This window comes from Diadema setosum, chromosome 13 (assembly GCF_964275005.1).
Source record: "Diadema setosum chromosome 13, eeDiaSeto1, whole genome shotgun sequence".
NCBI classification, from domain to species: domain Eukaryota; kingdom Metazoa; phylum Echinodermata; class Echinoidea; order Diadematoida; family Diadematidae; genus Diadema; species Diadema setosum.
Window position 1 is genome coordinate 28,008,856 of NC_092697.1, and position 20,523 is coordinate 28,029,378.

The window sequence follows — 20,523 nt, forward strand, 5'->3', positions numbered from 1 at the left end:
TAAATCTTTTAAAAAGTTTAAGCACTGCATAAAGCTTGAAAATGTAAATCGGACAAACACCCCAAAGACAGGAATTATTTCCAGATTAACATAAATATACAATTAGATAAAATTTCACCGATTTTGTTAAATATAGTGTTAAGGTCTACGACCTGTCCAGCTGCAGCTAGCTTACAATTAAGTTCAACGTCCTATTGCCAGTAATTGACCACACAGCCCAATCATATACAATTTTGTAAACTGGGAGTTACGGAAGTTGCTGGCACTAGAAAGGAATGCCTTGGTTATCAAAGGCAGACTGTGTTCTGACTTTTTGGAGGAAAGGAGAGTCTGGGCTTTGCCTTCTAGGAATGAAGACGTGAATGAATTTCCAGCAAACGAAAGGATCCGATGTCTGTTTGACTGACATGAAGTCATTATGCTTTCATAGAATGATATTTCATCTTTCATTTTATACCTCTTCCATATTGGTCCACGTTTATTTCATTGGTCTAATGTACCCCTTAATAAAAATGAAAAATATGCAAATTTGTGTTTTATAATTTCCTTGTTCAGTATATTTTACATGTCATAACCTTTCAAGTGGTCAAATTCCATCAAAGTAGAACTTTTCAGCTTTTTATCGATGTATAAATCACGTAGATTGCTAATGTCGTTTAGATTTACAGGGACTCTAAAAATCTGGTCTCCCAGCTCATTATATCATGTCCGCGAGGTCCATGCATACGCGTATGCGAAAAAATGCGAAAAACTTTTCAGGGAGGTACGGTCAGACTGAATAGGCTTATATTCATATCCATACACGTACACACACACACACACACACACGTACACACAAAGACATACACACACACATATATATATATATATATATATATATATATATGTACATTTGTATGCGCAGTGATAAATCTATTCATATGTATTGCTACGTGACTGATTAGATGAACAAGAGAAAGAGACTCGCCTGCTAGAAATGCATATTGAATTTTATTACTATCATTATCACCGAAGAAGAAATCGCTTACATTTATGTAATACGGAAAGCTTTACCAGTTATCGAAATAAATCATAGTCATAATTAATCGGGAAAAAAAAATCTAAATGTTAGATGTCATTTAGCTGATAACCAACGATTAACATAAACATTTATATATCTATTTAATTTCTTTATCTTCAGAATATTGTGGTCACTCGAATTCAACTGCGGAGCTAACGAAACGTAGCCATGCACTGTCATAGAAATGACTATTTTTGTTCTGCTGTATGTTGCTTGATATTTTGCCCTACAACAACATATAGGCTACTTGACTGTGGCTATTTAGATATAAGCCTTATTGAATGCGATTTATTCCGGTTCTTCTGGTTGTGATATTGCAACATAGGTATCTACTTTCTGGGTGTTAACTCTTTATGTGCCATGGTGGAAACCCCCTGTGTGCCACATAATTCTGAGACACCACCGTAGTCATGCTTTGAAAAAACATTTTGTTTTTCAAATCTATGTAACTTCTGTAGATTTCTGCTAAGCTGGACATAAAGTTGTAGCTGTGTTGTGTGTGGTAAAGTTGTAGAGGAAATGCCGAGCTTTGCTTTGATGAAATTTGTATGACAAATCGATGATTACTTTTCTTTGAAAAAAATCAGTAGCTACATTACTGTAAAGGCATGACTTTTGCGCACAAAATAGTGACAGAAACTTAGAATTTACACGCAAATCTATTGCGGAACACTACTTGATAGTCAATCACCACATAAAATGCAAGCTATTGTGTGAGACGAACGGAAGCACGAGAAAAGCTATCATTGTACTTCGGCATTTGGCGTATTATCCATCGGTTTTGGCGGATTTGTGCGCTTGAGCAGAATATAGTCGGACGTGCGAACGTGGCACATAAAGAGTTCACCGACAAACCCTACCCTTACCCTACCGACAAGCTTCATAGGCTCTCGGTGCTATCCCGTAACAAATATGTGTACCATATGAACCTGAAAGTAAAATGATGATATAACTGAATAAACATATCAACAAAAAATAATAGATACTTATGTTATGTCAAGAAAACACTGTGTACATGGTGTATGTGAGTGCATATGAATAGTTCAAATTAAAAATACACACCACCTTGATGAATGTTCAATACAGAAAAAATGTGAAATATTTCACTGCGCTACGTGAATAAACGTTTCATATCAAATAATATGAAATAACACAAAAACGTTAAAGGTCTAGAATAATTGTGACCGTGCACCACAAAACAAACAAAAAGTCGCACCCCTTGATTTTAAGTGAGGATTTTAAGTGAATCGCTTCAACCAAGTCAATCTTGATTTTTTCATATTTTCTGAAAGAGCTATCCTTCTTCTACATTATTCTTCAGTTTTAGTATCTTACCATGAATGGGAAAGTGTGTTTTTAGCAGTTTTTCTAAAATCCTTTTGGGGGAAGAGTAGAATGATCAGGTATGACTTAGAGGCCGCTTATCATGTCTTGAAATCCTTTGCACACTCTTCACTTTCAAGTCTAATAACTTTTGAAAGGACAACGCTATACTGCTTTGAAAGTTAGCACTAATCATGGGCAGAATGTGCTAATAGAACATGCTTAATTTCAACTTAATCTAATAATCCCTTCACTGTTGTTGCTCCGGTTGTTTACATCCTGTGTTTTGTCCCTTTCATGGCACAGCTAGCACGGCTTGGTATTATAAAGATTAAGCGCTTGAATAGACCGTGTACTTCAGAGCCTCTTTTCTCAGTTCACACTTTTCCAGAGTGTGTGCTTTCTTTCCAATATTTAGATAGGTTAGGTGAATCCATTTGAATTGAGTTATACATCATTTTAAAGCATAGAGTCTGGTCTTTCAGAATCTGCCCTTAACTGAAAATCCATGTCTGGCGACTTTTTGTTGGTTTTGTGGTGAAGGGTCACAATTAATCTTCAACATGTCATATCTGTTATAGGTGCCCCTTTTAAGAAAGACTTTATAGTAGTAAAGATAACTTTCAAGTAAGATTAGCAAACATCGAGAGTAATACACCAAGCGTTATAGATATTATATATATTAATTCTTAACGTTCATATATCCGTAGTTTATTTATTTCGGTTCCTAAAATACAAATCATATCGTCATTGAAACCCAACAGTTCAATCTGGGTATTTGGCGTGTCATGGTGATACTGATATCATAGCTAATCGTCGTTGTGTATACTGCACACATAATAGGTATGCCAACCATGTGTATATTTCCCTAATAATATTGATGATAGCCGTTGTCGTGTAAGGGGTTGCGTTCCACGTGGGTCTGTGCACAGAAAGAAAAGACAAGAGAAAATGTAAATTTAGAACGGTTATTTCCTTTGATGCACAAAGAAAGGATATCGGCTTCACCTGCTGTTACACGAAGTTTATCATGTGCTATGAGTGTAATGCAAAAGCTTTTGCATTTGGAATTCTTTTGTACACACATCCTTTTTATCGTGTATGTATGATAAGAAATCCTTAAGTATGTATCTTCTCTGATTACACTCTTATTCAATAATTAAAGTTAGCATAAATATGGGTGAGTGTAGAGGAGTTTACTCTAAACATGACGGTGACATACCCGATTTGAAGCGAAAGACGCCTCAGATCCGTCCGCAACGTACGGCGTCGTAAAGTCCATCGGTCTGGCCCCATATTCTCTCTATTTTTTTTTTCAAAGAATCAGAGTGAGGGAGAGCTCAATATTGATTATAATGAGCACATTTAGCGTCACCATCTGCTAGAACATTTACTAATCCTCTATTAGATGAAAAAAAAAACAAGAACACATGTAAAGCACTAACCAATAATGTCAACACAAAAATAATCTCGGAACTGTCACACTCAGAGGCATTGATCCGTGTCTGGGACCCTGTAAACTGAGTTCTACATTTCCTATATATCAAATCCGTCCTCATCGGGTCGGGGTAACAATAATTGTGATAGCAAATCACATTTCCATGGGATAAGATCATTATTTTTATCAATATTTACAATATATATATATATATATATATATATATATATATACAGCATGAACTCTGTTATATATATATATATATATAAACATAATAATATGTATAACAGAGTTAATGCTGTATTCACCAACAGTTTATTTCTGCACACAAATTTTCGAGCGATTCGCTCTTTCTCAAGTGATGATACTGAGAGAACAATAACAGGAGTTATTTTTATTGTTCTCTAAGTATCAACACCTGAGAAAGTGAATCGCTACAAAAATTTCTGTGCAGAAATAAACCTGTTGGTGAATACAGCATCAACTTTGTTCCAGGATTCTTTTTTTTTAATTATATATATATATATATATATATATATATATATATATATATATATATACATAATACACCTAAAATGCATAATACTTATCATGCATAATGTTAGCATTTTTTTTTTTTTATTAACAGTCAAATTTCACTACGGCACTAAAATTTTGTCGGAGTATAATTAAACTAATTAATGATACAATTATGATATATTCAAAACCCTGTCTCCTAACTCCTATCTCAAGTAAATGTAAATATACCCTGATATTTGTCATTTGAAACTCATTTCATAGATAAGTGGTAACATGGAAAAATAATGATTATGTCTCAATTCCACATAGAATCTGTCAGATCTTTAATAGTGAACTTAGACACAGCACTTGGTATTTGAAGGCCTTCATCATACTTTTCATTTTTAACACAATTATTGTTTATGATAGTGTTTTATTTGTGCATCATTTTGCCTTCTTAATTTCTCTTACTTAAAAATCATTAACCTTACATTTCACTTTATAATTTCTGCTTGCATAGCGACGATTTTTCATTGTTTTAATGTTGAGCTATATTATTCTAATGCTTTTCTCAAACTTTTTTTTTTGTGGCCAGTTAATTTCAATGTTCACGCCTAGTCTTAAAAACTAAGATAGCCCCCAGTAACGTCTTAAGTTGTGATATCCTTAAAAAAAGCTTCACGCTTTAGTGTTATTCACTTCATGCAGATTGAACTCCTCATACTCTTCTCTCGGAGAGTAATCAACTTATTGCTTACGGGCATTATTGCGTGTGTGTCTTGTCATATCCAAAAGAACATGTCTTGCAAGGATCGCTAAATACTTGTCGGTGACCATAAATCAAAATCGTTCAATTGCGAGAAGTTAAATTTTAGTAAAGTATACGATTACAGTCAGGAAAACACACCCTTCTTGAGCCGACGGATGCGACGCTGCCGTCGACAACGTACGGCGTCATGAAATCGGCCGGTCTTCCTGTAAATCCTCTTGCCTGTCAAGGACAATGAAAGGGGAATAAACATCAGTGCATTAGGCATCGCTCACGAGCTACAGTGATTGTTACTGACAAGAGCAAAACAAAAAATGCCAGTACATGGTTATATTCGACGTAACGGTGAGAAGCCACCATCGTCAATGTTGTCATTTCCGGATGATATCTTGTCATTGGAGAATGATAACCGATGGCTGAGCAAGTTCCTTTTTATTACGGCGTTAAAATAAAATGAATATAGAAAATGGAAAAATTGCATTGCACCTTTTTACCCCCATTCAACTGAAGCGTGTTTAGCCGGTGATAGCTCATTAATGGAAATATGATGTCCGCTCTTAAAAATAACCCGATTGCTACTCTAAGTGTCAGAATGTCAAGGTCATTTCACATTTTTCATAATCAATCATTGGTTTTTCTTTCAGAAGAGGCATTTGCTCGGTAAAAGTAATGCTTTCCCCATCCCCTTACACCCTCAGATATATATTTTTTTACATATAAAAAGTTGATCCAGGTGCTTTTGCCACGGTCAATTTTTTTTTTATTTATTTTTTTTTGGGGGGGGGGGGTAAGCGTCTGTGTGATTTATGTACAGACTGGCACAGAAAACACCATGGCCTTATTCACATTATTCCCAAATTTCCTTACCTGCAAGGTTTTAAGAAAATTATCAGCTCAGTCATTGCTCACCTGTTGGCCCGTGTTCCAAATCACTGACGGAGGTCCACGTCTACCGTTGACACGATCGAGGTTGATCTGGTTTATGGCTCGTCGGACGGCCTCACGTCGCTGGTCCAGGGACTGATCAGACGACAGCTCGTCATTCCAGCTGTCGTTGTCATTCAGCGCAGGATTAGCGAGTCCGTAGTCATCCCTAAAATAAGCAGCGAAGCACAAGACAAACCACTTATTGCAACGCATTTCACCGAGAAGACATCGCATGCAGGAGTACGGTTTTTAGGAATACATGTATACTGAATAATGAAGGTGTGTGCACATTAATTAAAAAAAAAAAAAAAAACCAAGTACAACGGAAGACACACACACATACACATTGCTCTTAAAGTATCGTTTTCAGCTGCTTATCATTTATTTAAAAAAAAATCTTTGAAATTTAGGGGAAAATGTTGTTGGCGGCTCAACTATTACGGTTTTGACTAAAGGAATAATTAAAAAATCGGAAAGAAAAGGAGAGAGAAAAAACAAAACCAACAGTTAACCCAATTATTTAGAGTAAGAACGTGTTGTGTACATGTATGTGATAAGATATTTTGATATTAAAACGTTCACTTTCGACATTTGATAACTTACTGATTGTCTTATGACACTGGCAGCAGAAATAAGCTGTCATGCTATTAATTGCGGCCACAGTTTTTTTTTCTTCTTTCACCATTTCACTATTTCTGATTTTGCACTTATGCGAATTCTCTTTACCGGTATTGAAGGGATCGTGAGTTTTGGTTGAGACCTAGCTTCGGGTTTTCTAACATTTTTTTTTTTTTTTTTCGTGAGATAGTTAGAAACCTCTTATGAAAATATGAAAGAGCGTGCAAGTCCAAGAGGAATTCAAAGATTATTTGATGAAAATTACTTCTGAAATGGCCGAGATACCCCAAACAGAGCGATCCGAAAAAAAGGATGGGACCCACCTTTTATTACGATTGCTTTGTTTTACCTTGTTTTTGGATGTCTCGGCCATGAACCGATTTTTATCAATTAAACTTTCGATTCCTTTTAGAATGGTTTGCTCTGTACTATTTCATAAGAAATTTTCATGGTATCTCACAAAAAGTCAAAAGCCCAATCCTCATCCAAACCAATACTAAACCATCCCTTTAAATCAACATTTATGAATTTTATAGTGGTCCTATGTCATGGAATTCTTTTGAAAAGCTATCAACATTCTCCCAGGTTAGGATAATTTTGCATGAGATCCATTATTTGTTATCAATTCATTAAACCCTATGATTGCTTAATCAGACTTTAAGTTGTTCATCTTCGCCGAATTATAATGCGTTGAGCTGCCTTTCAGTTTTTCTACCCCCATCTTTATCCGCTGCCTTTCTCCCCACCATTCGTCACACTTTACGGGGTGACAGCACGCTTTTGACATTTGTTGTCTCGTTCTGCGTTAGTGTATGTGTGTGTGTGTGTGTGTGTGTGTGCGTGCCTGCGTATGCGTCATGTTCACCACTGATACATTGGCAAGTGAATTGTTGCACTGGCTTATTTGTCTTATCTTTATTTTATTTTTGTACATGGATTCATGAATGAATGTAGTAATGTACCGAGAGTGAGGGGACTGCTTATACGAGGCCACTTTTTTAGCTGTTCCTCGATTTTCCTGTCCAGCCTTCAATCAGACAAAGTGGGTTCCTATGTGATGTTATTTTTAACGAATTACAATATTGTTCAGCTGGTTGTAAAATTCATGCATATCGTTAAGAAAAAAAAAACACACGGATGAATGAATGAATGAATGAATGAATGAATAGATTCACTAAAAGACGATGCATGTCTTTAGGGAGAGATTAATATTCGTTCTTACCTCATCACCATCTTTGTCACATGCCTTCGTCTAGCGTACGTGGCATACAGACAGCAAACTGCAGTCAGGAAAAACAGCAAGACACCAGACACACAGCCAAGCACGATGCCGACTATGACACCGGAGGAAAGACCCTGCCCGTCTGTGGTTGCAGTTGTGCTTGGTACAACCGTTGTACTTGTGCTCACTGAAAAACAAATGTAGGCCTAGTAGTAAATGCTGATAATTTAACGGCATGGCATAAAACAGTTATATCTGTTCGAGTTATGCAAAATTGCTCTGTCAGTGTGTCTGTCATGCACTGTCTCTTCTATTCAATGAAAAACAAAAAGAAGCTTCAAATATTAAAATACATGTATCAAGAATGTGGGACCGTGCATCACAAAACTAACAAAACGTCGCACCACTTGATTTTACGTATACAAGGACTCAAAAAAGTGGAACGGGTCAACCAAGTCAAAATTACGTTGTTCACATTTTCTTAAAGAGCCATTCTCCTCCTACAATATTCTTAACGAATGGGAAAAGTTTGCTTTTAGCAGTTTTTACGGCAACTATTTTTTTTTTTGTAGAGGAGTGTGATTAGTTTCCCCTTTTCATTTCTAAAAAGAATCTTTACACACTCTTCAATTTCAATCTAATAACTTTTGAAAAGATACTGCTACTGCTTTGGAAGTTGGCATTAATCATTGACGCAATGTGAAAATAGAGCATGCTTAATTTCAATTTAATCTGGTAATCACTTCATTGTTACTGCTATAATGGTATACATCTTGTTCTTTGTCCCAATCATTGCGCAGCTAGCATGGCTTGGTAAAGATTAAGCGGCTGGTGCTGAATAGACCCTGTACTTCACAGCCTCTTTTCTCAGTTCACACTTTCCAGAATGTGGGCTATCTTTCCGATATCTAGATTCGTTATAGGAGATTCTATGTGAATCGAATTAAACATCACTTTAGAGGTACGGGGTCTGCTCTTTCAGAATCTGCTCTCAGCTAAAATTTCATATCTGGCGACATTTTTTGTCGGTTTTGAGATGCAGGGTCACATAATCATGTGAAAAAAACTCAAACCGATAGGAGTTACTTACCATCAAGTGTTAGAAAGAATGTGGAGCCACCGCCCATTACAGTGAGGGCGTCAACGTCGGTAAACTCAGCAACCACGGCGTCCGCGTTGGCTGCAGTGGTTCCGAAGGCTTCGATGAGGCCGGTAACGATGATGCTTCCACTCCGGATGGTTATGATTGTAAATGTGACATCCTCGTCGGAGACACCTGCATCTGAAATTAACTTGTAAAGAAAGCAAGAAATCAAAGTAAGCTGGGATGTCAGCATGACCTGCTTTATTTGCACAAACATCAGATTCTGACTAATTTACCAATGGAAGTAGAAGGTACTTTCCAAATGTTACCCATTAAGTTGGATGATATTATAGCTACCAAAATTATCAAAATTCGATATTTAAAAAAAAGTTGACGCACTTATGCTTTTGTCCAGTTGAACTATACACAGACTGCTGAACATCATTTCATACCCACGATTTTCTCTAATAACATCCACACCCACACTCAACCACCAACAAACACACACACACACATACTTTAACATACACCCACTTGTTGCTCCTTGCTCTCTCTCTCTCTCTCTCTTGTCCTGTTTTTTCTTTATCCATTAAGTATATCTAATAATGTATAATGCAAATTCTAATCCCTCAGCATGAGTGCACACGTACTGAGGGATATACCGAGAGTTCCCTCAAAAAAGAAAAAAATATTAAAATCAGACTTGCTGCAAGTAGTGAATAAATCAAAATTTCAAAGTATGCAAATATAGCTCATTATCATATCCTGCAGAAAGTCCCATTTGATTTGCTTCAGGGGACATGGAAAAACGGGGATCTTTGTAAATCACGTCAGAAGTTCCGTTCCTTCCAAGTTTTGTAAGGAGTCCATGCCTTACAAACAACAGATAGTTCATTCAGTGTTGCCTAACAAATATTTTATTTTTTTTAAGTGACTGCTTGTTTTTTTTTTTTTCATTTTCAACTAAAAAAAAAAAAATAAATAAATGGCACAAAAAGATACAGATAACCGAGTTAACCAATCATTAGTAAGGTGTGAAAATGAAAGATTTACTGCAGCTATAAAATAATTAACTCATTGAAGACTGGACTGAAGTCTTGTTTCTTTTTATCTTTCGATTCAATGGCCAATAATCTACATGACATTATAGCGTCTTAATGAAAAACCATGCATAACCTGTACAAACTCGCGTCAACATTGTTGCAAATGAATTCAACCTGGCACTCTCTCTGAACACTAAGGTAGCAAGATAATCATTCGCATTTTCCGAAAATCTTTGAAGTTCATTGGAATGAAAGTTTGACACAAATAATTTGACCTCTCCTTTAAAGGTTGACGCAGCATAATAAGTAGAGCGGTATAGACTATGATAAAAACTTACTGCTTCTCCAAGGTTTGCCTGAAGCGTAAGGAACTCCGTACTGCTTGAGTTCATCAAACCATCTGTTAGATTGGCAACCGTTCCGTTAATTGCAAAGATGGTGCAAGTGATAGATACTTGACTGGAGTCTGCAGTAGGACGAATGAATAAATTAATAGAAATTATAATGTACAGTGATCAAATGAGAGGCTTCCATGTTTGTGCCCGCTTTCTTACTTTATCAGATATGTTCACCTTTCACGCATTTTTGCAAACTTGTGGGGGGGGGGGCGAAGGGGGCAGCTTTGAATAATTTTATGAGGTTTTATGGCTTTTATGTTTGATTTGTAATAGGGGTTGCGGGGTTCTAGAATTAAGTAGGGTGCCTTAAGAAAATGTCTTGTGAAAATACGCACTGCGTTTCGTGACAATATCTTTAAAAATGTGTTTTCAAGAAGATGAAGAAGAAGAAGAAAGAGAAAAGAAAGAAATAAAGGAGAAGAAGAAACGACGACGACGACGAAGAAGGAAGAATATGTCTTTCCCATCCCCCATCCCCAATAGAACCCTCTATCCCTTATACCCCAGCCCAGCACCGGATCTGTCATGAATAAAGTACAGTCACACTTCTATACTCATAGCACCATTTTTTTTTTTTTTTTTTTGGGGGGGGGGGGATGAAGTTATTAAAAGGTAAGTTATGGACTGTCCCCCATTTGAACGAATTGAGATTTTCTCCTCCCAGGGATGCTACAAGAAGAAATCGAAATTGTACAATTAGATCACAATTTAGACCCCCGCACCAGGGGTGGGGGACCCTTGGATCCGCCGTGAACAAACTTCAAACTAGAGTTATCAATGTACGATATCATCTTCTATCTGTTCTGGTTGTTCATAAGATTTTTTTTTTTAAAGATTTCTTTAAATTTAGGGGTTTCGACTCCCTGGGGGCCGGGAAGGGGGGGGGGGAGGTTGGGGCGAGCACAATGCCCGTGTGAACACATAAAGATAATATTTGGCCAGGGATGCTACCTGTTAACTGTTATAGAAATCTGTCGTGGGGATTTCCAAAAAAAAAGAAAAAGAAAAAGAAAAAGTTTATGCACTATGAACGAACAACGGCGACGCACGCACGATGGTCGCTGGGCGATGAGTGATCGCAAAAGCTCATTTGACCCTTCGGCTCAGGACTGATATGTTGAAAAGCTGGTTACAACGAAATAAAACTCCAGGCCGTTACTTCATTAGCTCTCTCTCTCTCTCCATACTTGTATTGTTAAATTCTATTGTTAAAACGAAATTTCGATATAGCAAAAGAAAACTGGAGGTCACGAGTACTTCGATATAGCGGAAATCCACTGTATGTTTATTGTAGTAATGTACCTCCAGTGAGCGGACCGCATTATACGAGGTCGCTTTTTAGCAGGTCCTTCCCTTCCCAGTCTTCATTCAAACACTGTGGGTTCCTATCTTATGTCGTGTTCAATTAATGAAATAATTTGTTCCTTTGCATGGTTGTAAAATTCATGCAAATTGTTTGGAAATGAAAATAAAGAAAAGAGGAATGCATGAATGGAGACGAGTGATCACAATAACCAACTTGAGCCTTCGGCTCAGGAAAGCTAAAAAAAGGTGACGGACGTAACGGCCAATCACAATGGATCACATGTACGGTTTACTTGCGTGAGCATAATGACAAATGTATAATGTTGTACTCTAATAGTAGCAAACAGTTTTGCGTGCAAGATATAGAATAATATATCGATGTAAAATCATTAATGTCTATTGAAAGGCACTAACTATCCTTCTGACGTCACACGGTGGAATTAATAGGAACATAATATCGCTAATGTTAATCTCCTGAAACCATTAGAACGTATAATTAAATCGTTTAATACAAAATTAATTTGGGTGAGTGTGTGTGTGTGTGCGTGTGTGCAACGAGTATATGTGTTTAAGTGTATTTTTGTTCGATGCTCTGGCGGTGGGCCTTGCAAGCACTGATTTCTGCATAAATTTATACATTATATATATATATATATATATATATATATATATATATATATATAATATATATATTATATATATGTATATATATATATATATATATATATATATATATGACTTCCTTATTCTTGCCAAATGATGCAAATAATGCCTTACACAGACACTGGTTGTTCCTAAGCACTGCTCCCTGTTGACACGTGGTTGTCTGTGTCGGGGCCTGGGTCGCTCTAGCCGCAGTGGACGACACACGGTTTGTCACCTGCGAGACGGCGCTTGGACTCGTCATGGCGGAAGTAGACGGTTTTGTAGTCGATATCATAGTCGTCTGGGGCGATGTGGTCATCGTTGTGACATGCTCGTCGTGGGCGATGTGGTGGTTGGTGGCGATGTGGTGGTTGGTGCCGATGTGCCCATTGGGGCCGGTGTGGTCAGACCTGTTGAAGTTTGGATACAAACAGTGTTGCAGGATGCATTATAGCTAGCCTTTGCCAGCGTTTATTAACATTAGTACTAACTGAAAAAAAAAAAAACCGACTAGTAATTACAGTAACAATAAATGATTGAATGAAAGTGAAAATATTGATGGTAATACTGATAATGATGATAAAAAACGATGAAAATTATTGAATCATTGTAATTCATCAATGATGATGTGTGCCAATTTTACTATCACCACCTCTTTTGCTCATGAATATTGTCAAGGTTCTTATGCACAATTTCTACGCGATTTGTCAGTATCAGAACATTTCATGTTGTATGTAGTATAGCCATGCACGCAGCTATATGAAAACACATTCGGCAAAAACAGTCTTCAAAGAAGACACTGTATTCAACTTATTTTGATTTTTAAAAATCTAAAGGGAAAAAGGAATAGATACGATAACTACATGCATGTAATTATATCCAAAAATATCACTCATCTATTCATGTCTAACAAACAAAACAAAACTAAAAACAAACAAACAAACAAACACCCACTTGTACAACTTCTTGAGTCGGCCGCAAGTTCGAATCCTTGGTTACACGTACAGATGTAACTCCCGTTGGTATTTTGACACACCTGGTCACACCCGTGAGCCCCATCACATTCGTTTATATCTGTACAGGCAGTAAATCATGATGATGTAAAGTGTGTAACTACAACAGTGGCGCAGTGACTAAAACATCACATACAATTCTGAAAATGACGTCAAATGTCCAGTTACGTACAGGCAGTTCATAGTTAATTTACTTCGCAAAAATGATGTCTGCACTAATACACACACATGCATCGGAGAACAACTTGTCTATTATTGAAAAGCCGAAAGGAAAAAAAAAGTCTTCAGTCGTGTAAATATCACTAAATTCCATGAATGTCTAACTGTTGAATACTGCAAGCTAGTGATTACGATTTGATTGCATCTCGTAGTTAAGCAGTCAGCAGGAGTAAAGAGAAATAACACCCTACCCCCCCCCCCAAAAAAAAAAAAATCTGATTGTCTGGCTTGATTCTCAGCATAACATAACCTTTGTCACATTCGTATTAAAAGTAGCCTACCTAACCAGAACATGATACTAAAGCAATGGACCATATTTTTTATAACAAGTAAAATGGACTGCTTTGATGAATTACACGTTAGTTCCTTTTCGTTTCATATGCATAAAACACTGCAACTAGCTATTACATCAGTTCCTCTTACCCGTAGTTTTCTGTTTTGTATAAATGTCATGTTCCCGAGTGTGCGGAGTATTAAGTACATATTATATATATATATATATATATATATATATATATATATATATATATACACTCGGCAAAAAAAGAAAGTAAACACTTTTTCGAGGTCATGTTTTTCACAGAATTTTTTTTTTATAAAAATCAATGTACTATATACCGCATTGAAGAGAATTTAATTGGCTATTAAGCTAATAGGATAATTAAAAAGAAACCATAACGCATGAGTGAGCACAATCGGTCTCCATGGCACAGAATTAAAAATAGCAAAAATTGACATGTTCTCTTCATTTGCAAGTGCGCTTCACGATAACATTGACAACAAAAGACCGGTTTAACACAATAAGAGACATGAATGAAATAGGAAAAATAAGTTTTTGTTCTCTTGATCTCTTTATAACCTCTAAGAAAAACAAAGTGGGAAACTAAAGGGGAAAAATAAGAATTTTCTGTCAAACTTCATATGACAGGGAATGATAAAAGATGGTCAAAGATGATTAAATGAGCAGAATTTCTTTATTTGTTCCTTTAATCTAGTGATTTAAGAATCCATGTGACAATGTCAAGAACCAGACATTATTTACTTTTCCTAATTTGAAAAAAAAAAGCTCAAATTTGTACCATCTTTGTTAATTATTACTTCTTCTCTTATTTAACTGAACTTGTTTTGACATAAAGATGCTTTATTTTCCTCCATTATCTTTATCCTTCGTTGATGTTTTGGGCTTTAAAGACATCATAGAGATCAAAGGTTTAGTTTTTCAACTTAAATTCATGTTTCTTTTTGTGTGAAATTTGTTATTTGTTCTTATTGTCCAATAGAAGAACACATACGCATGAATGACAATTTAAGTTGTTCAATTTTGCAATTTTTAGTTTTGTGTCCTGGAAGAGAAAAACAATGGTGTTCACTCATGCGTAAAGTTTCCCTTTATGTTGACCTACCAGGTTGATAGCAAATTAAATTACCTTCAATATGGTATAAAATACATTATCTTTCAGCCAAATATTGTATTAAAAATCTAAACTTGAAAAAGCGTTTACTTTCTTTTTTTTTTTTTTGCTGAGTGTATATAAATAGTACCAATTGCAATAGTAATAATCTTGATATCAGTAAAAATAATATAGATTCTCAATTTCTCAATTTCGTGACTTTGATATGTATTTTGATATTAGTGTGTGCATTCAAATCTGGATGTTTGTAGTTGTGTAGTGAAAAGTAGAATATAGGTTACCACTTAATTTGAACGACGAAAAACGATTATGGGGGACGATATTTCTATGAAAATAAATAGTGAAAGGAAATAAATAATGTTCTTTATATGCAATTGATAATTACTTATTATTTGCATCAATGATAATAATAATGATAATGATAACAAAGATGGTATCATATCATTATTATTAGTATCATTAATAGTAATATTATTATCATTATTATTTTGTATTATTATTATTAACGTTTTGTAAGAACATTGCGTCATTCTCTACTACCTATGCATCCGTCTCCTTCTCTGTATAGCCCTCGAAGCACTCGCACGAAAAGCTTCCATCATTGTTGATGCACATCTGGGAGCAATTGTTCTTGTCGGTAGCGCACTCGTTGATATCTTGAAGAAGAAGAAAAAAACATTCAAATTATATGTTACTTGAGGATGTTTGTTCTAATCTCCGTCATGTGACGTTCTCCCGTACTGGAAAGAACACTGTGTCCCAAAGTGCGTTCAGAGTGTGTTCACAGTCTGTTCAAATAGTCGACTACTATGTATGTGAAAACGCTCGAATTTAACAGTGCGAAGATTATTCCACACTGAGGTGTGGATATCTTCACATTGTAATGCTTTGTTTCACACTGTGAATTGACGACTCACATTGTGTTCACACTGTTTAAGCGCTCTAATTTAACAGTGTGAAGACATTCCACATGACTGTGTTCACACTCTGTTCGACACTGTCTTATCTCCAACAGGGTCATGCTTCATAATATGTCAACTTTCAGTGAAGTATATCTCCATTTCCATGTGGTACATATACCGTCATGTATTGAGTTTTATCGCCTGGGATCAAATAATGCTTTAAACCATTTAGCAAATTTGCTAGTTTTCAAGGTTAGCCACCATACAACAAATGACTTATTTTGTTCACAGCAAGCACATTCTCTTCCATATTTCTACTCCTAACTTTCCTACTTACCCATCTGTCAAAAAAAAAAAAAATCTTAGAACAAGTCATATTAGAATCAAATAACGTTGTATTACAGCATATGGTTATATCGCGCAGGCAGCAATTTACACGTGAATGAATATAAATCCATCAAGCATACTTACCCAAACAAGAGTCACCATTTCCTTCGTATCCTGCATTGCACGTACAGTTGTAGCCGTCGATGGTATTCACGCATTCACCATTTGTGCATATTATGTCCGCGTATATTACACATTCGTCAACATCTAAGATTAAGAATAAAAAGAGGAGAAAATCGTAATCAAACAAAAATGACAAAACTGACAAAACACTGCAATGATATTGTATCGTCATCGCGTATCAACGGACTTTTTTTTTCTTTACTTTTTTATGAATACGTACAATTGAATCATACTGAGTATTATGTTACGGAAAGGTATAATAATGTTTTCACAGAAGGAACGGCTCAGTTTACCAAGTCTAGCCAAGCAAGCTTTGCCGGTGTGTTACACATATTTTTCAGTGTAGGTAACCAAAGATATAGATTCACATGCATTTCTAGTTATTCATAACTCTTTGCACACACTGAAGCTAATCGTTCTTTCCTGTCTCTCGCGTTACATAAACAACAGTCAGCTTGTAGTGTTAACACTTCAAAAATCTTTGGCATACAAAATGAGCCCAAAACCTTGCTCTGATCTATTCTCTCTTTCTATATACTCTCCTCTTATCTCTCTCTCTCTCTCTTCATACGGAGCTTGATTGGTTATTGCGGCTGTTCCATATGTATGCCATTTCGGTATAATTCTGTTAAAGGGGCATAGGCCCGGTATTGTAGATAGGAATAATTATCAATGAAACACTCAACTGGAACGATCATTGTAATGAAACGTATGTTAAATGTAGTAAAATTATTGGTGTCATAAAAAGAATTTTTTTCATTGTCCCTCACATGTTTTAATCAGTTTATATGATTCTCTTATACGTCCGTGTTTAGAATACTGTGCTGCTGCATGGGATCCATACAGATTATCTCACATTAACGTACTTGAGCGTGTTCAGAAGAGGTTTGTTAGATTATTGTTTCGTGACTGGGAAACAGGTTATGATACGTTGTTGAAAAAGATACATTTCTCGAATTAATTACAAGACGTAAGTATTTCAGACTTATAATGTTTTACAAAATGATAAATGATATAGTGAACATTGGACAACAAAGAATTACACGTGAGAACAGATTTGGTAGAAATGGTCATACTAAGAAAGTATATATCCCGTTTGCAAGAACTGATTTATTTCAAATGTTCTTTTTATCTCAAGACTTCACAAGAATGGAATTCATTGCCAAGCAACATTGTAGCCAGTACATCTCTTTCTCGCTTTAATTATTTATTAAGACAGTTTTTATGTATGTGAATTCGTACAATGTATCATGTATATCATATAAGTCTCTTTTGATGAATTTTAATCTTACTCTGTCGGTGCAATATTAATGTGCATATACTATGATACAGACTTTTTTTTTAATGTATTCGTCCATGTTTTAATATTCCGCTAGTATAAACTGCAATATGGTTTGTTGTCTTAGACGATTATTCCTCTCTTGCGATTATCACTTATTTACATTTTATCCTGGTTACCCACTTTTTTTTTTGTGCAATATATTATTGTTCCGAAGGCCAGAGTTTGATTTCATTGTCATTTTACAATAACTGTATTATATTTGTACCTATATGTATTTAGATTTTTGTATTTCAATGTACCAATCATAATTTTTAATTTGTTTAATTTTGTGATGATGTACTCCAGGGGTGCAGACATGCATGGGTATTCGTACCTTTTTTTTGCACCCCTAGACAGGGGCCGCGGAAGCGGGGGGCTGCAGCCCCCCCCCCCACACACACACACACACACTTTTGGCTCTTAAAAACAAAAATCGTAAAAAAAAAAAAAAAAAAAAAAATCGAAAAAAAAATCGTAAAAAGAAAAAATCACCCATGAATTTCAATTCCAAAGATTCCGCCTTTAGATTCTTCTAAGCGGGGAGGGGGGCGGGCGGCGGCTTGACCTTGACACCCCCCCCCCCCCCCCCCCCCCCCGGTCGCGTAAGGCACAGATTGGAACATGGCGCGTGTTAAACCTATGGGAAAAACGTGGGTTAGGGTTTAGGGTTAGGGTTAGGGTTAGGGTTGGGGTCAGGGTTAGGGTTAAGGTTAGGGTTAGGGGTTTGATGGTTAGGGTTAGGATTAGGATTAGGGTTAGGCTTAGGATAGGGTCCCCAATCTGTGCCGTCTAAAAAAAACACGCCCCCGGTCTCACAGCCCCCCCCCCCCCCCCCCCCAAACTGAAAAACGTTCCGCGGCCCCTGCTAGACATGTTGTTTTTGATTAACTCTTTGTCTGAATAAATACAATACAATACAATCACCGTTAGCATTGATACGAAGATTACCGAAGTTGAGCTGTCATCAAGAGGAAAGTGCGTAGGTGTTGCTAAGTAACGTTGCCTTTGTTGTCTTCTTTGCGCATCGCGCAGTCTGTAGTAATGCCAGGGTGCGCGCATAATGTGCTTGTTATTGTGACATCACAAAAGAAGTTTGCTAAAGCTGTCATCCCCCTCAGCCGAATCATGAGCCTAACTGTGATCGGACCACTGACTACAGTGAATCGGACTTCTTCGGACTCGGGAAAGTGGGCCAAAGCGTAAGCGCCACAGAGAAGTCGATAGCGTAGGTGTCTATAGGAAACTTGCGCCGTGCGCCCGCGTACGCATTTGACTAAAACAGCGGGACTATGCACCTTTAATTACCTCAGCCAAGGGGGGAGGTTATGTTTTCGTTACCGTTGGTTTGTTTGTTCGTTCGTTTGTCCGTGCGCAAAATAACTCAAAAAGTAGTTAACGGATTAGGGTGAAACTTGCAGGAAAGGTTGAAAATGACACAAGTACCAAACGATTAACTTTTGGTAGTGATCCGAGAATTTTGGGGGAATTTATGAAGGATTTTTGATATTTTGGCAGGTAGTGTCAATGAACTTGCGAGTTCAGGCTGCGCGTATTTGAGGTTTGCATGCGCGCACTAAAGTGCGTGCTCTAGTTTCTGCTAGGGCGAGGCGCGCCGTGCAGCTGAGGGTTTATGATGTAACAAAGGCTTCTATATTGGTAAATCGGGCGACTCTGTACACAATGCTATATATTATGGGTGGAAATCACTGATATCTCTATGGAAGAACAAGATCAGTGGTGGAAATGAGCTGCATGCTTGGCGGAGGTGTGCGCTCTCAGAGTGCTTCTCTAGTTGTTATATGTGTCTCAATATGGTGTAATATGATTTTTCTTTTCGAGGGCCTAAGTTATACGAGCTTTGCTTTTGATTAAGGCTTCCCAACTTTGGTTATTACGACTTCACGTGCTTCAAGTGATATTATTAGCAGGCCTACATTGTTTCTATTATTTTTGTACATAGAAATGGACAAAAACATCGCATAACAATAATAGTAATAATAATTCTAACTCAGCATACATGTATATGTTTATTTCATACTTTTGTGAACACAAAGTGGAATCAAGTCAAAACAGCTCAAGTCTGACATTGAAAAAAAAAATCGTCATTATTACTAGATGTAGCGCTGCAAGATTAAAAAGGAGCAAATACTTTGGCTATATTTCTTTCTTTTTTTCAATTGCTTATAGTGGACGGTGATATAAGATCTTAGCAACCAAGATTTATGCTAAGTTGTTTCGATCACTTTTCCTACTTTTGGCAAATGCAATGTAACTAGTTGATCCCTTCCTTTTTGAAGTTTCTTCGATGAAAATCAGTTTTGGAATGGCTGAGGTATCGAAAAATAAAGTAACTACGAAGATTATGTTTTTGGTTATGTCAGTCATTTTAAAAACCGATTTTCATCAAATTAACATCGTCCCTTAAAAATTGTAGGTTTTTTCATATTTCATAAGTATTTCCTCATTATATATATATATATACTCTCTCTCTCTCTCTAGATATATATATATATATATATATATCTAAAAATACTCTCTCTCTCTCTCTATATATATATATATATACATATATATCTAAAAAAAACAAAAACATACAAACATACAGAAAATTTTGAAGCCCCATCCGAACCGAAACCATACAATCCCTTTTAGAAAATACAGGGAGACTTCTGGCCTCGATGCATGAGTATCAAGACACTTAAAATGTATTTTCTGCCTTGGCCGTTACACATTTTTTTTTTTTTTTTTTTTTTTTTTGTCAGGAGCGTTTTCATTTTCCATTCAAAGATTGTGTGTTTGTTTGTCTGTCTGCTTGC

The 20,523-nt window shown here is 36.4% G+C and overlaps 2 protein-coding genes across 2 annotated transcripts in view; both read right to left on the reverse strand.

Annotated features, from left to right (window-relative positions):
- Positions 1–975: 975 nt before the first annotated feature.
- Positions 976–7,981, reverse strand: LOC140237030 (uncharacterized). Its single transcript, XM_072316972.1, has 5 exons — positions 7,856–7,981; positions 5,998–6,181; positions 5,227–5,310; positions 3,606–3,686; positions 976–3,305 (listed from the first exon to the last, which is right to left on the reverse strand). The coding sequence occupies exons 1-5, from the start codon at positions 7,864–7,866 to the stop codon at positions 3,252–3,254; spliced, it is 414 nt and encodes a 137-aa protein (XP_072173073.1). The 5' UTR covers positions 7,867–7,981; the 3' UTR covers positions 976–3,251.
- A 4,511-nt stretch (positions 7,982–12,492) lies between these two features.
- Positions 12,493–20,523, reverse strand: part of LOC140236547 (mucin-like protein) — a 37,262-nt gene continuing 29,231 nt past the window's right edge. Inside the window, exons 18-22 of the mRNA XM_072316472.1 lie at positions 16,348–16,470; positions 15,521–15,630; positions 13,986–13,995; positions 13,285–13,404; positions 12,493–12,740 (exon numbers count right to left, since the gene is read on the reverse strand). Of these exons, the coding sequence (XP_072172573.1) occupies positions 12,646–12,740; positions 13,285–13,404; positions 13,986–13,995; positions 15,521–15,630; positions 16,348–16,470 (458 nt within the window). The 3' untranslated portion in view covers positions 12,493–12,645. The remainder of the gene's footprint in view (positions 12,741–13,284; positions 13,405–13,985; positions 13,996–15,520; positions 15,631–16,347; positions 16,471–20,523) is intronic.

What these genes read in the sequence shown, in the direction of transcription:
- LOC140237030 (XM_072316972.1), bottom strand. An exon ending in CATCCGTCGGCTCAAGAAGG is followed by an intron (nt 3,687 to 5,226) that starts GTGTGTTTTCCT and finishes AAAAAAAAATAG; the next exon opens with AGAGAATATGGGGCCAGACC. An exon ending in CGTCTTTCGCTTCAAATCGG is followed by an intron (nt 3,306 to 3,605) that starts GTATGTCACCGT and finishes TTCTGTGCACAG; the next exon opens with ACCCACGTGGAACGCAACCC.